This window comes from Tetrao urogallus (assembly GCF_951394365.1).
Source record: "Tetrao urogallus genome assembly, chromosome: 1".
NCBI classification, from domain to species: domain Eukaryota; kingdom Metazoa; phylum Chordata; class Aves; order Galliformes; family Phasianidae; genus Tetrao; species Tetrao urogallus.
This window is the reverse complement of record NC_136813.1, coordinates 1,232,225-1,246,266: the sequence shown is the minus strand read 5'-3', so window position 1 is coordinate 1,246,266 and position 14,042 is coordinate 1,232,225. Positions and strand designations below refer to the sequence as shown.

Here is a 14,042-nt window from a genome sequence, read left to right as displayed (position 1 = left end):
TGCACCCCATACACCCCCACGCACCCCCTCCCAGAACACTCCTCCCAGCCGCATGGCGGCGCACTCACCAAGTACCGCGCCCACGCCGCCTCTCTGTTCCTCCATCTCTATGGTGACCGCTCTAGGCAACCCGGCGGCCTCCTCTCGCCTGCTCCCTCTGTGGCGGGCCGCGCTCCCGCCATCTCTCTCCCCTCAGCGCGGCGCTCCAGAGCCGCGCTCCGCCGCCTCCCGCCCCGCCGGGCCCCGCCTCCCTCCCCTCCCCGCTCCTCAGGGCCGCGGCTCGGGACGCCGCTCTCCGCCCGTTCGGAACCGTGAGAGAGAGAGAGAGAGAGGCGGCCGCGTTCCCCTCCCTTCGCCTCGTTCTCTCAGCCCGAAGCGGGAGGCAAACGGCGGCCGCCCGCTCCTCGCCGCCTCCTCCCGCTCCTCCTCCTGCAGCGGGGGTCGCGTCCTGCTGCCGGGGGGGGGAATTGATGTGGAGACCCCGCGCAGCACCATGCAGCCCCCGCCGAGGAAGGTGAGGGCCCGCCTTCAAGGGGGGGGGGGGGATTGTGGGGCCGTGTGGGATGTGGGGCCGTGTTGGGGCGGTGGGGCCGAGTGGGGTTTGGGGGGGGGAGGTTGGGGGGGTCCTGGGTGGGATTGAGGCGGTGGTTGGGGGGGGGGGAGGGGGGTGGCTGAGGGTGAGTGGCGTTTGAGGTTCTGTTCGGGTTGTGGAGGGGCTGTGGGGCTGAGTGGGGTTGGGGGGTAGGAGGGGTCTCGGAGGGACTGAGGGATGTGGGGCTGGGTGGGGATCGGGGGGGGGGTCGTGAGGTAGGGAGGCGGTGGGGCTGAGAGGGGTTTGAGGCTGTGTTGGGGTGAGGGTGGTGGAGCCGAGCGGGATTCGGGGCTGGGTTGGGGTCTGGGGGGGGGGGTCCTGACTGGGATTTGAGGCAGTGTTTAGGGGGGTGGGTAGTGATGGGAATTTGGGGCTCTGCTTGGTGTTGAAGGGCATTCAGGGTGGGCTGAGTGGGATTTGGGGCTGGTTTGGGTGTATGGGGGGGATCCTGGCTGGGATTTGAAGCGGTGTTTGGAGGGGGGGTGCAGTGTGAGGCTGTGTTGGGGTGAGGGTGGTGGAGGTGAGTGGGATTTAAGGCTGGTTTGAGGTGGGGTGGAGGGTCCTGGCTGGGATTTGAGTGCTTGGGTCGGGAGTAGTGACGGGGAGTTGGAGGTCTGCTTGGTGTTGAAGGGCATTCAGGGCAGGTTTAGGGGGGGGAGCAGTGGGGCTGAGTGAGATTTGGGGTTGTGTTTGGGTGCGGGGTGGTCACAGAATGGGAGTATTTGTGCTGAGTGGGATTTAGAGTCATAGAATGATAGAACGGCCTGGGTTGCACAATGCTCATCCAGTTTCAACCCCCTGCTGTGTGCAGGGTCACCAACCAGCAGCCCAGGCTGCCCAGAGCCACATCCAGCCTGGCCTTGAATGCCTGCAGGGGTGGGGGGAGCATTGGTAAATTGGGGCTGGGGGTCTCAGAGGTGAGGTCTGCAGGCATCAAGGCACAGGGAAGGGCTGGGAGCAGAGCTCTGCACTGGGTGCTGGAGGGGGTGGACACCGATGCTGCTGGGCTGGCTGCACTGAGGCTGTGGGTTTGGGAGAAGGCTGCTCCTGGTGCAGGCAGGTTGCTGCGTGGCAGATGTGAGCTGTAACAAAGTCTTGAGCCCCGTGCTGCCGTGTGGGGATGGGTTTCTTTGATATTTGGAAGGCTGCACTCTGGGGCTTTGCTATATAAAAGGGGAGCCGGACCCGACAAGGTGGCTGTGGGGCAGGGAGATGCTGGTTCAGATGCTGGTTCCTGGGGGTGGCGGAGGGCAGTCTGAGATCCACGTGTGCCCTTTGCATCTCTGTCTGCTGAGATGCAGTCAGGCTGCTGCTGCTCACCGTGGATCTCCAAGGTCTCCTGTGTGATGCAGAGATGGATGGGTGCGGAGGTGGGATTGCAGGGCTGTGCTGCATGCGGGCTGCGAGGGGATGCAGGCTGAAGCCTCCTGTTGTAGCCCTGTTCCTTCCTGCCTCTTCACTCCCATTTCACCAAAGCAGAGCAGATCTTACTGCTATTTTAGTTCGTGTTTGGCTTCCGATCGATAACAACGTGCGTGTCATTCTTTGCTGACATGATGGCACTTGAGTCTATTTCCATTACGTGGGTCATCTCGTGTAGGTTGATGTATTTTGAGCTGATTTCTTTCACATACAGATGAGAAATGTTGAAGTTCACATTAAAAATAGACCCTTTTTCTGCTTAAAGCCGGGACGTGCATGGGCTGTCCTTCGTTTTTTGTTGTGTCTTGTGGGCGCTCTTGTGCAAAACTTGTCAGCATAACGTGATTAAAGGGTCCTTGCTGCTGGGGATTGTTTCAGTGTTAGGATTGAGGGGGCTTTTGCTAATTGATGAGATGGAGATGTTTTTTCCTCCTCCTGGCTGGTGAAGGGATTGGAGTTGTCTCTCCGTGCCCATTGGGTCGGGCATTCTGTCCTATGAGTGCACGATGTCTTCATTGATCTGCTGATCACTCTTCAGCCTGACAGATTCCCTGTGGTCACAAGCAGGTCAGAGAGCCCTATGAAAACAGAGCAAACACCCCCCTCCAGGGCCATCCCTGCTCCCTGTGCCACAGTGCTGGTTGCTGGGGAGGCTCCCAAAGGATTGAAATGGAGCTGAATGATCACAGGGATCAGAGGAAAATCGTACCTAAGCCCAACCTCCTGAAGCCTTTCAGAGGGAGCCCTTCTGCTGCTCAGCTGAGGAACAGCCTGATGTTCAAGGCCAGGCTGGATGAGGCTCTGGACAGCCAGGTCTGATTGTTGGTGACCTGCACACAGCAGGGGTTGGAGCTGGATGAGCATTGAGCTCCTTTGCAACCCAGGCCGTTCTGTCATCCTGTGTTGGAGCTGTCTTAAGGTGACAGCAATTGTGGGACGACTTAAGTGCTCTGAATGCCTCCGAGCTGCCAATTTTTACCTTCTTGACCCACTTCTTTCCAAGCTTTTCTCCCAGGTGGAAGTCCTTTGTTGCACACAAACCATCCTTCTGCCTTTTGAAATAAAATGGCACTTTCCTTGATGTTTGGGCATAAGTTTGGGAGCCTCACTGCGTGTGGTGTCAGCCTGCACAGGCACTGAATTCAGCTTTTATTAATGCTGCTGAGGGGAAAACTGAGTTCTTAGTGCTGTGTCCCAACTTTCCACTGCAATGTGCCATTTCAAAACAAACGAGGGAAAGGAATTATGTTTGTTTTTGTCGAGATTTGGCCTAAACTTTACCAAAAATATACGTGGTCTGTGTTTGTTCGTAGGTGAAAGTTACACAGGAGCTGAAAAACATCCAGGTGGAGCAGATGACAAAGCTGCAGGCCAAGCATCAGGCAGAATGTGAGCTACTTGAGGATATCAGGTAAGGTTACAGAGAGCATTTCCAGAATTCCTTTAGGATCCAGTTTTTGGAAGAACGTTTGAGTTACAAAACTTCAGGAACTGACGATGGAATTTCCTCTTTGGATTTCCTGCTTTCAGGCTGTTAAAGTTCTGACACAGCTGGAAATTATAACTGCAGCTAACACAATGCAAACGCTTTTTTCTTCTCTTCAATGGGGGAAGTGTTTAAAAAAAAACAACTCCCAAACAACACACAGAAAACTTTGGGCTTTTCAGCAGTATTTCTCTGTATAATAGATGGAGAGTTTGATTTACTGCTTGTAAGAGGCTGTTAAAATTATTACGGATCTTTTAAAACCACTGATGATTTACATCTTGCTGGGAAGAGCTTTGAGCAGCACTTTTGAATAGTTTGGTGTGGGGGGTTTGTTGTTGTTGTTGGTTGTTTTGTTCTTTTTTTTTTACCAGAAACAAGAAAATATTTGCATTTATAATTTAAAGATCAGTAGGGAAAACCTACATGCTATCAATTCCGTGTTGCTTTTGCACAGGAATGGCGTGGAGCTCTTGGAGCTGGTCCAGAGGAGGGCACTGAGATGAGCAGAGGGCTGGAGCAGCTCTGCTGTGAGGAAAGGCTGAGGGAACTGGGCTTGTTTGGCTTGGAGAAGAGAAGGCTGCAGGGAGACCTCATGGTGGCCTTCAGTGCTTGAAGGGAGCGGATAAACAGGAGGGGGAACGGCTGTGTGTGAGGGTGGGTGGTGACAGGACAAGGGGAATGGCTTGAAAGTGAGCCAGGGGAGGTTTGGGTTGGATGTGAGGAGGAAGTTTTGGAGGCAGAGGGTGGTGAGGCAGTGGCACAGGTTGCCCAAGGAGGCTGTGGATGCCCCATCCATCCCTGCAGGCATTCAAGGCCAGGCTGGATGTGGCTCTGGGCAGCCTGGGCTGCTGCTTGGCGACCTGCACACAGCAGGGCTTGGAGCTGGATGAGCGCTGTGCTCCTTTGCAGCCCAGGCCATTCTGTCATTCTTTCATCCTTTGACATAAAATGTTCCTATTCACAGAAGACGTGGCAGTGGGTGCCTGGTGTTCTGTAGCGGATTGGTTGCTCTGTTTGGAGAGAACCAATTGTCAGAGTGGTTCTTCCTTCTGGCATTCAGCAGTGGGGCTGCTGCTTTTCTCCTCTTTTTTTCCCCGTTTCTCAGGTGTTTGTAATTCCTTCAGGCTGCTTTCCTGCTGAGAGGCATCCTCAGCATTGTGGGTTCTGTAACAGCGAAACACGTGGAAACATTGGCTCAGAATGTTTTATTTTTATTATAACTTAATTTTTAATGTTAATTTAATTTGTAAATGTTGATGTTATGGATTAAGAGACGGGATTATTTAATTCATTAAGATGATCAGTAAACAGGCACGGTCTGTTCAGCATCCTTGTTACTGTCAGTCTGTGTTTGCAGTATCACTGTGTGGATTTGCATGTGAAACGTGGAGCCACGTGATGGGATGTGGATGTGAAACCTCCAGGAGTTGTTCAACCAGCAGAGAATGGGAATGGAGGGGACAGCAGAGGTCTGGCTTAGGAATGCTTGCTGAAAAATGCTGGTTTGTATATGCTGGTATATATGTGGCAGCAGTGTTTATAAACCAAAGCACTTATCTGGGCTTTAATGCTCTTAATTACATTCTTAATATCGTTTCAGTCCGGTTTTGTCTTAAACTGCAAATGTCTGTAATGCAGAAGGGATGTGAGGAAGAGATGACAAAGTTCTCTCGTGAGTTGTGCTGCAACGCGCCCATTGTCTGCTGTAGGAGAGGCAGATGACTTTTGGCAGCAAACCAGATCATAAACATACTTTTCATTCCAGTAGCTTTGATATTTTTTCCAAAACTGAGCACAGCTTTCAGTGTTTACAGTGGGAAGGTTTCAACTGTGTCGTTTGGAGAGGATGAAGAATCCCAATGGGATTCTTCTCAGTCGAGGCTGAGGCAAACAGGTGTAACTGGCTTCTCTCCACCCCTCTGCAGATAGCACATCTCCTTAGGGCTGTACATACACCAAACCACCGTGCTTAATTACATCTAAAATATGTCTTTTTTTCCACTGATAGTACAGAGTTTAGCATGCCAAGAATGTAGCTTCAGGTCAGAGAGGCTGAGAAGAAAGGCAGTGTGTTTTGCTTACAGAGAGCATGCTTAGAACTCAACAGAGCTACGTGCAGGTAGTTGAGCTGAGAGCTTTGCTTGGGGTCGGACAACTTCTGACACAACGTAAGATTGTAAGATGCATAACAATTGTAAGATCTTTGCAGACTTACAAACTGCTCTGCGTTTTCCCTTCTCTGTGACAGCTTAGTAGCAGCAAAGCTGGAATATCTTTTTATGACCTGACAAGGCTATAATGAAAAATGTGTGTTTGAAGTCTATTAGCAAGTAGGTTTAAAAATATCTTTGTGTTTATCGTCTCCGTTTGGCTCTTCGTGTTAACATTTCTTCATGCTCGGTGACTGGGGGATTGGTGGAGCAAGTGATTCAGTTGGCACAGCTCTAGGCAAGGCATCTTCTGTAGCTCATTGAAGCCATCGTGTCCTTTCATGTAGTGGATCTGTGCTGGTGTTGCTAGAAGGAGGCTGTCTGTCTCTTCTGTTTCAGTTTGCCTTCCAGAGGAAGAAGGCTCTGAGCTTTGTTGCTGTGATGCACGCGTCCTTCAGAGCTTCTCCCTGGCTGCAGGTGCTTTGCTCTGTGCAATGCCTGGCTGTGTCTTGGCAGCAAGTTCATCCCGTTCCCAATGGCCAGCTGGGTTAGGAGTGGCAGGGTTTGTATCAGAGGTGCTGGTGGTTCTCCAGTGCCTTATTCTGGTTTGAAACATGGTGATGTTTGATGGGTGGTAGTCAAGAAGTCGTGTGCAGTGGTGTGAAACTGCCCTTAGTCTGCCAAGATGTAGGCATAGCTTTTGTGTGTCTGCACAGCTGTAAAGAGCTCTACCTGATCCATGCTGGGATTCCAGTTGATATTTCTGTAATCTGTGCTGTCTATGATCCCAATAGCTGTTTGGCTGATAGCAGCTTTTACCTTGCATGTTATCTCAGTGCCTCATTTTCCAGGCAACTTCATGTGCCTTTACAGGTTTTGCAATTGTAGTCATGAAATGTTTTTTTCTTTTAAATCATTGCTTTGCTTTCATGCTTTGCCAGTGGTTATGGTGCTGTTTCAATCCGTGCTGAAGCCTGCATTGCCTCTGCAGGGCCAGCCCTGTTTGCCTGCTCCTCGTGCTGTCGCTCTGTGGATTCCCATGCTGGGGCAGCCAGGTGGGTGAAGGCACTCAGCTCCCTCCCCTGCTCTTCTGCCCAGTGGTGGTTGGAGGTAAATCTGCACCCTGGGGCTTCAGCAAAAGGCAGGGCTGCAGCCTTAGGAATCACAGAGCTGGAAGGGCCACCTGCTTTGAGTCTTATCCAACTTTCTGCAGTCTGGATGTGCTGATCCTATGTTGCTTCATCACTTGGAGTCAGTTGACTTCACACGTTGTGTTGTGTTCAAAGCAGATGGAAAGACTGCGTGCCTTCTGGCTGAGATGGAACAGCAGTGTGGTCAGTCATAGAAGGACAGAATGGCCTGGGTTGAAAAGGACCTCAAAGTTCCAACCCCCTGCTGTGTGCAGGTCGCCAAGCAGCAGCCCAGGCTGCCCAGAGCCACATCCAGCCTGGCCTTGAATGCCTGCAGGGATGGATGGGGCATCCACAGCCTCCTTGGGCAACCTGTGCCAGTGCCTCACCACCCTCTGGCTCCAAAACTTCCTCCTCACATCCAACCCAAACCTCCCCTGTCTCACTTTCAAGCCATTCCCCTTGTCCTGTCACCACCCACCCTCACACACAGCCGTTCCCCCTCCTGTTTATCCGCTCCCTTCAAGCACTGAAGGCCACCATGAGGTCTCCCTGCAGCCTTCTCTTCTCCAAGCTCAACAAGCCCAGTTCCCTCATCCTTTCCTCACAGCAGAGCTGCTCCATATCCAATCTTAACCTCCCTTGTCTTAGTTTAAAACTATTTAAACCATTCCCCTTCATTCCTTAGTTTCAAACCCTAAAACTAAAACCCTTAAACTAAATCCTTTAGTTTAAAACCATTCCATGTGCTTCAACATCTCCTGTCTCGTGCCTGTCGCAACGAGCCCAAGTGAGCAGAGCACACTGAAAAAAGAAAAAGAGGTATGAAAGAATATTTCTAGTTAGCTCCTTGTGCTCCTAACATGCCATTTTGTGTACTGGAGTATCTCAGCTTCATAAAGTGCACGTAACCTTTTGCTGTGGATATACTTTGCACTCTCCAGTGGAACGTGGCTGCAGGTCTGTGATTGCACCGGTGCCGTCAGCAGGTTTGTGATAAGGTTTATGGCAGTGCTGGCTGGGAGTCAGTTTACTGAAGTAGAAGCTAACAGTGGTTCTGGTTTGAAATACAGCAAATCTAACGTGGCACCTACAGCCCAGTGCCCTGTGCTGGGGTGCAGCCTCATCAGAACAGGGATGGTGCTGCTAAATGTTAAGTGACTGGAGATGAGGAATATGTGTGTATGTGCGTGGATGTTCATGTATGTTAGGATCCCATAAGTGATTCGGGAAAGTTAGGAGAGTGCTTTGCTTTTCCTGTCCTGAGGCAGTGAGGATTTCCTTCTCTTCTCATCCTTCCAGGTCCCAGCTGCAGGGAGTGCTGCTCACTTGGATGTTGCTGAAGCCTGTCTCGGGCTCCCGAGTGGTTTGCTTCTGGTTAGGGTGAATCTCATCATGGGTTTTCTAATTCCTGATCAGCTCTGAAGCAGCTGGGAGAGCTTTCCATAACAACATCATCTTCTTTTTTTCCTTTACACCTGCTCAGAAATTTGTCCTTCATCATCACCTTTCCTTTTCCAAAGTCCTTTGCTCCGCTCAGCAGCCGTGATGTTCCTGGTGTTCCTGGCTCTTTTTGACCAGGAGCAGTGTTTCCCTCTGCAGGTTCTCAATTCTGCAGCCTTACAGAGGGGGAAAGCTCAGGAAAGCTGTATGTGTTATATTACACTGGGTTTGTCTCTCTTGAAAAGGCTTTCCTTGATCTGCTTGACCTACAAGCTTTTTTTTCCCCTTTAAATCTTGCCGTTTTCTCGAGAGTTGATGGCATTTCTTTCCTCTTGAGCTGCTCTTTCTCACTGCCAGTGACTGCTGGAGCACTGCGAGCTTTAATTCCAAGCTCTTAATTACTTGAAGACAGGCAGCATAATTCTCTGCTGCTGTGCTGTAACACGCTGCAGAGGTCTCAGAACTTCTCTCAAAAGTTGGTAGTGTTACTTCTGAATGCCGTTCTGTGTAACGATGCCACAGAATCTGTGGTCTGGGCACGTTACCTATAATTAGGCAGTCCTTTAATGAGATGCTCGCATTCTTGACGGAATTAAAATCTGGTGATGTTTTGACTGGAACTGTTTGAGGGAAGCTTGGAATGCGCTTAAAAAATGTTGCCTACTGGGTGTGGAAGTCCAAGTTTTCAGTTAAAAAAAAAAAAATGGGTTTCAGTATAAACATAGGCTTGAATCATTACACTGTGGCTGTCTTGGCACAGTGAAATTGAGAAATGGACCACGTTCCTATTTTTATTTCTTTTAATCCCAGGCATATAAAATATAGTAGATCTCCTGTCTCAGTATTTCTGAGTGGCTTTGCAGCTGATGGAGGTTTATTTTTGGTGATTGTTTTTTTGGAACAAAAGCAGCACTCTCAAAAAGCAGCAGTTCATTTCTTACGTCCGTCAGAAAGAAAACGAATACATTTGTTCCCCTTTCTGGCTTCTGGGTTTGGCTTTCAGGAGAGCTCTAGCTTGCCTTAGTGGTGAGCTCTGTGCCTTGGGGTGCATGTGACCTGGAAGATCATAAGAAGAGGCTTTCCCCACGGCGTTACTCAGCACAGCTCTAGCAGAGCAGCAGTTGTAACAGAATCACAGAATGACCCAGGTTGGAAGGGAGCTCAAGGATCACGAAGCTCCAACCCCCCACCAATGCAGGGCCACCAACCTCCCCATCTCACAGCAGCCCAGGCTGCCCAGGGCCCCATCCAACGTGGCCTTGAACACCTCCAGGGATGGACGGGGCATCACAGCCTCTCTGGGCAGCTGTTCCAGCACCTCACCACTCTCTCTAAACAACTTCCCCCTGACATCCAACCTCCAGCTGCCCTCCCTCAACTCCAAACCATTTCCCCTTGTCCTGCTGCCATCTCCCCTTTCACAGAGCTGACTCCCCTCCTGTCTGCAGGCTCCCTTGAGGCACTGCAGGCTGCACTGAGGTCACCCCGCAGCTTCTCTTCTCCATGCTGAACAAGCCCAGCTCCCTCAGCCTGTCTTTGTAGGGAGGTGCTGCAGCCCTCTGCTCATCTTTGTGGCTCCTCTGGACCCTCTCCAACAGCTCCCTGTCTTTCTTGTCCTGGGGGCTCCAGCCCTGGACGCAGTGCTGCAGATGGGGTCTCACAAGAGCAGAGCAGAGAGGGACAATCACCTCCCTGTCCCTGCTGGCCACCCCTCTGCTGATGGAGCCCAGGATCCCATTTGCTTTCTGAGCTGCAGAAGCACACTGCTGGCTCACGTTCAGTTTTTCATCCTCCGGGACCCCCAGGTCCTTCTCTGCAGGGCTGCTCTCAAGCACCGCTCCTTCCAGTCTGTATAAATGCCTGGGATTCCTCCAGCCCAAGTGCAAAACTCTGCACTTTGCTGTGTTGAACCTCATCAGGTTCACCCAGGCCCACCTTTCCAGCCTGTTGGGGTCCCTCTGAATGGCATCTCTTCCTTCCACTGTGCCAACCGCAGACTCAGCTTGGTGTCATCAGCAAAGGGTGCACTCAATTCCATCATCGATGTCATTGATCAAGTTGTTAAAGAGCACTGGTCCCAAGACAGACCCCTGGGGGATGCTGAGTAACTTTGCACAGCTGCCTCATCTCTGTGGTGCAGTGTGTAAGCAGCAGTCAGTCAAGCTAAGCATGTCTCTTGGACTCTTTAGCATGATAGGGCAAGGGGAAATGGGTTTCCAGCTACAAGAGAGGAGATTTAGATTGGATATAAGGAAGTAGTTGTTTACATTAAGGGCACAGGTTACCCAGACAGGTGGTGGTGGCCCATCCCTGCAGGCACCCGAGGTCAGGGGATGGGCTGTGAGCGCTGATGGAGCTGTGGGTGTTCATTACAGGGTGGGACCAGGTGGCCTTTGAGGGTTCCTTCCAACTCAGACCTGGAGAAGAGAAGCTGCGGGGTGACCTCAGTGCAGCCTGCAGTGCCTCAAGGGAGCCTGCAGACAGGAGGGGAGTCAGCTCTGTGAAAGGGGAGATGGCAGCAGGACAAGGGGAAATGGTTTGGAGTTGAGGGAGGGCAGCTGGAGGTTGGATGTCAGGGGGAAGTTCCTTAGAGAGAGAGTGGTGAGGTGCTGGAACAGCTGCCCAGAGAGGCTGTGATGCCCCGTCCATCCCTGGAGGTGTTGGAGGCCAGGTTGGATGGGGCCCTGGGCAGCCTGGGCTGCTGTGAGATGGGGAGGTTGGTGGCCCTGCATTGGTGGGGGGTTGGAGCTTCGTGATCCTTGAGCTCCCTTCCAACCCAACCATTCTGTGATGCTGTGGTTCTAACTACTCTGTGATTCTATGGATGTACAACACAGGCAATTTTGAAGGAACGAACAGCTCTGCTGGACCAAATCCTGTAAGGAGAGCTTTCTTTTGAGCATCGAAGTGCTTTTAATCCAGGCTCTTACTTCTGAAGCCCCGTGCAGGGGGAATTGGAGGTGTCCAGGATGTCCTGCCAGCATCACGATAAAACTCTGCTGGGAAGAGGAAAAGCATTCTTATCATTCCAGACACATCAGTGTAGCCTAGCTTAATTTCCTATGGTGTTTTGTTGTATTTGTTTCATCTTGTTTGGTGGGAAAAGGTTTATTTTGCAGGTTTTGCATCCTCTGCCAATAATGCTTTCAGCATTTTTTGCAGACAGTGCTTTCAGCCTCTCCAGCATAACCTACACAAAGGCTCTGTAAACAGTGCCTGCTGTGGCTCGGGCCATTGAGGTTGTTGATACAGGACTCTCCATCCTTTTCATCCAGCTCATGCAGCTGTAAACATTTTCTTTATTCTCCTCCCCTCTGTGCCAGCATCGTCTTTCCTTTTGGAGTTACTTTAGACATCCCCAGGTGGAGGTGGAGATGTGCAGCTGGTGGGGGAGCTTGTGCTGTGTTAATCATAGAATGACAGCATGGCCTGGGTTGCAAAGGAGCACAGCGCTCATCCAGCTCCAAGCCCTGCTGTGTGCAGGTCGCCAAGCAGCAGCCCAGGCTGCCCAGAGCCACATCCAGCCTGGCCTTGAATGCCTGCAGGGATGGGGCATCCACAGCCTCCTTGGGCAACCTGTGCCACTGCCTCACCACCCTCTGCCTCCAAAACTTCCTCCTCACATCCAACCCAAACCTCCCCTGTCTCACTTTCAAGCCATTCCCCTTGTCCTGTCACCACCCACCCTCACACACAGCCGTTCCCCCTCCTGTTTATCCGCTCCCTTCAAGCACTGAAGGCCACCATGAGGTCTCCCTGCAGCCTTCTCTTCTCCAAGCCAAACAAGCCCAGTTCCCTCAGCCTTTCCTCACAGCAGAGCTGCTCCAGCCCTCTGCTCATCTCAGTGCCCTCCTCTGGACCTGCTCCCAGAGCTCCATGTCTTTTTTTGTGTTGGTGGCCCCGAATGTGGCTCACAATCCATCGTGCTACCTGATTTCTGGGCCCAGGTTCTCTTCCCTTGCCTGTGCTGGCAGGTTGTGGGAAAGAGCTGGAGATGGGCTGGCATCACCAGAGCTGGCGCCTCTGGAGTGGTTTGGGCCTTAGCATGCTGGCTCAGAACAAGGTCAGTTTTTGTCACCCTGTGTTGGAAGGGACCTGCGAGGATCAGTGAGTCCAACTCCTGACTCCATGCTGCACCTCCCAGCAATCTGACCGTACGTCTGACAACATTTTGCAGATGCTTCTTGAACTCTGGGAAACTCGATGCCCTGACCAGTGCTTTGAAAACATCCTCTGGTGCATTTTGAGCATGGCAGTGCTTTGAGTTAATAAGACAGTAATGCTTTGTCCACAGACCCTGCTGCAGACTGTGTCACAAGCAAAAAGGTGCCTCTGTTCTTAGGAGCACAAGAGACTCGAGGAGGGAAGGAGTTTGCACTTCATGTAACTTCTTGTAGGGCAGGTGGAGGTGAAAAGAGGATTTGTGAGATAAAGGCCAATGCAGAGTGGTTATGTGGTGCTGGGGGCTCAGGGTTCTTGGCTGCCCTTTGAGTTCTGCTTCAGCCCCTGTGCTGTGCTGTGCTCTGTGCAAATATTTGGAGAAGCCAGAACTTGAGGATATGGTACTCTGAGATGATCTGAGATGAGAAACGGTTTCAGAGGTGTTTGAGTATTAGAATAAATGAGTTTGTATCCCTCGTTAGGCTTTCCTGGCAGTATTGGAGATGGCTGGAAGTTTGAGCTATCACTTAGAATTATCAGAGGGTATGAAAGGAGGAAATACTTTGGTTTTAATTCTGAGATCGAGAGACAGAAATGAGGGCTTGAAAAATTGGCCCAAATGTTTTTTGTGTTTTCATCAGCAAAGTAAAATAGAATCATGGAACTATGAAGGTTGGCAAAACCCTCCAAGATCCCCACCGTGCCCTCATGGCCCTCAGTGCCACATCGCCGTGGCTCTTGAGCAGTCGTCTTCCCTTGAAGTAATGATGGCTCCCTACCTTGAAGCATTACCACGTGCCAGGCTGCTGACTTTCTGTGTTTGATCTAAAAATCAATCTGTCTGTTTTTCCCCCTAAAAATAGGCAGAGACAGGAGAGAGAAAGAGAGAGCAGAGCAGAGTTTGGAGGCAGAGGGGTGCTGTCAGGCAGCAGCAGCATTAAAGCTGTAGCTTCCAGTTGCTGCTTCTCCTGCTGCCTGCCCAGCCTGCTTTTAGCCTGCCTCAGCTCTGGGTGCTGTGCTTGTTTTCAGCTGTGTTGCCACTGGTGTAAAAGAGATGGCAGTGGCCTCATGTGTGACTGGAATGTGTTTGCTGTTCATGGAGTTTGCTTTCATGTTGCTTTTGTGTGGTTGTTTCTCATTAGCTCTGTGTGATCTTGGTTGGCTAAATAAGCAGACAGGGAAATAGAGCTGCCTGCCAACACCTAACAGAAACAGGTTCTACTTCTCATTCTCCTCTTTATCTTCTCACTCTTCTGCTGTTCTTAATGCTGGCAGTCCACACAGTGGGCAGGTAAGGTGTTCAGGTGTTCTGTGCAGGACCTGCTGCAGTTTCTCTATGTTTACAGAGCTGGGGGAGCCAAGCCAGGAACACCATTTTTTCTTCTACTGAAATTGCTTTCAGTCTTCAGCTCCATCCAAGAGTGAAGGAGCAATTGGAGAGGCCCATCTGATTAAAAAGCAATCACAGCAAAGCCCGGACCTCTGATTTGTATTCTGTTATTTTTTTAATGAGTTCCTTTTGTGCAAGGTGATAACCTTCAGTTAGCTTACCATAGAAGCGTAGAATATCTCAGGTTGGAAAAGACCTTAAAGATCATCGAGTCCAACCACAACCCAGCCATCCCACCCTAACTGACAGCCCTCTGCTAAATCAC

General features: G+C 51.1%; 1 protein-coding gene across 1 annotated transcript in view; it reads left to right on the top strand.

Annotated features, from left to right (window-relative positions):
- Positions 1-493: 493 nt before the first annotated feature.
- FCHSD2 (FCH and double SH3 domains 2) overlaps positions 494-14,042 on the top strand; it is a gene marked incomplete at both ends in the record, with an annotated part of 118,657 nt that continues 105,108 nt past the window's right edge. The window contains 2 exons of the mRNA XM_079544338.1: positions 494-514; positions 3,328-3,425. Of these exons, the coding sequence (XP_079400464.1) occupies positions 494-514; positions 3,328-3,425 (119 nt within the window). The remainder of the gene's footprint in view (positions 515-3,327; positions 3,426-14,042) is intronic.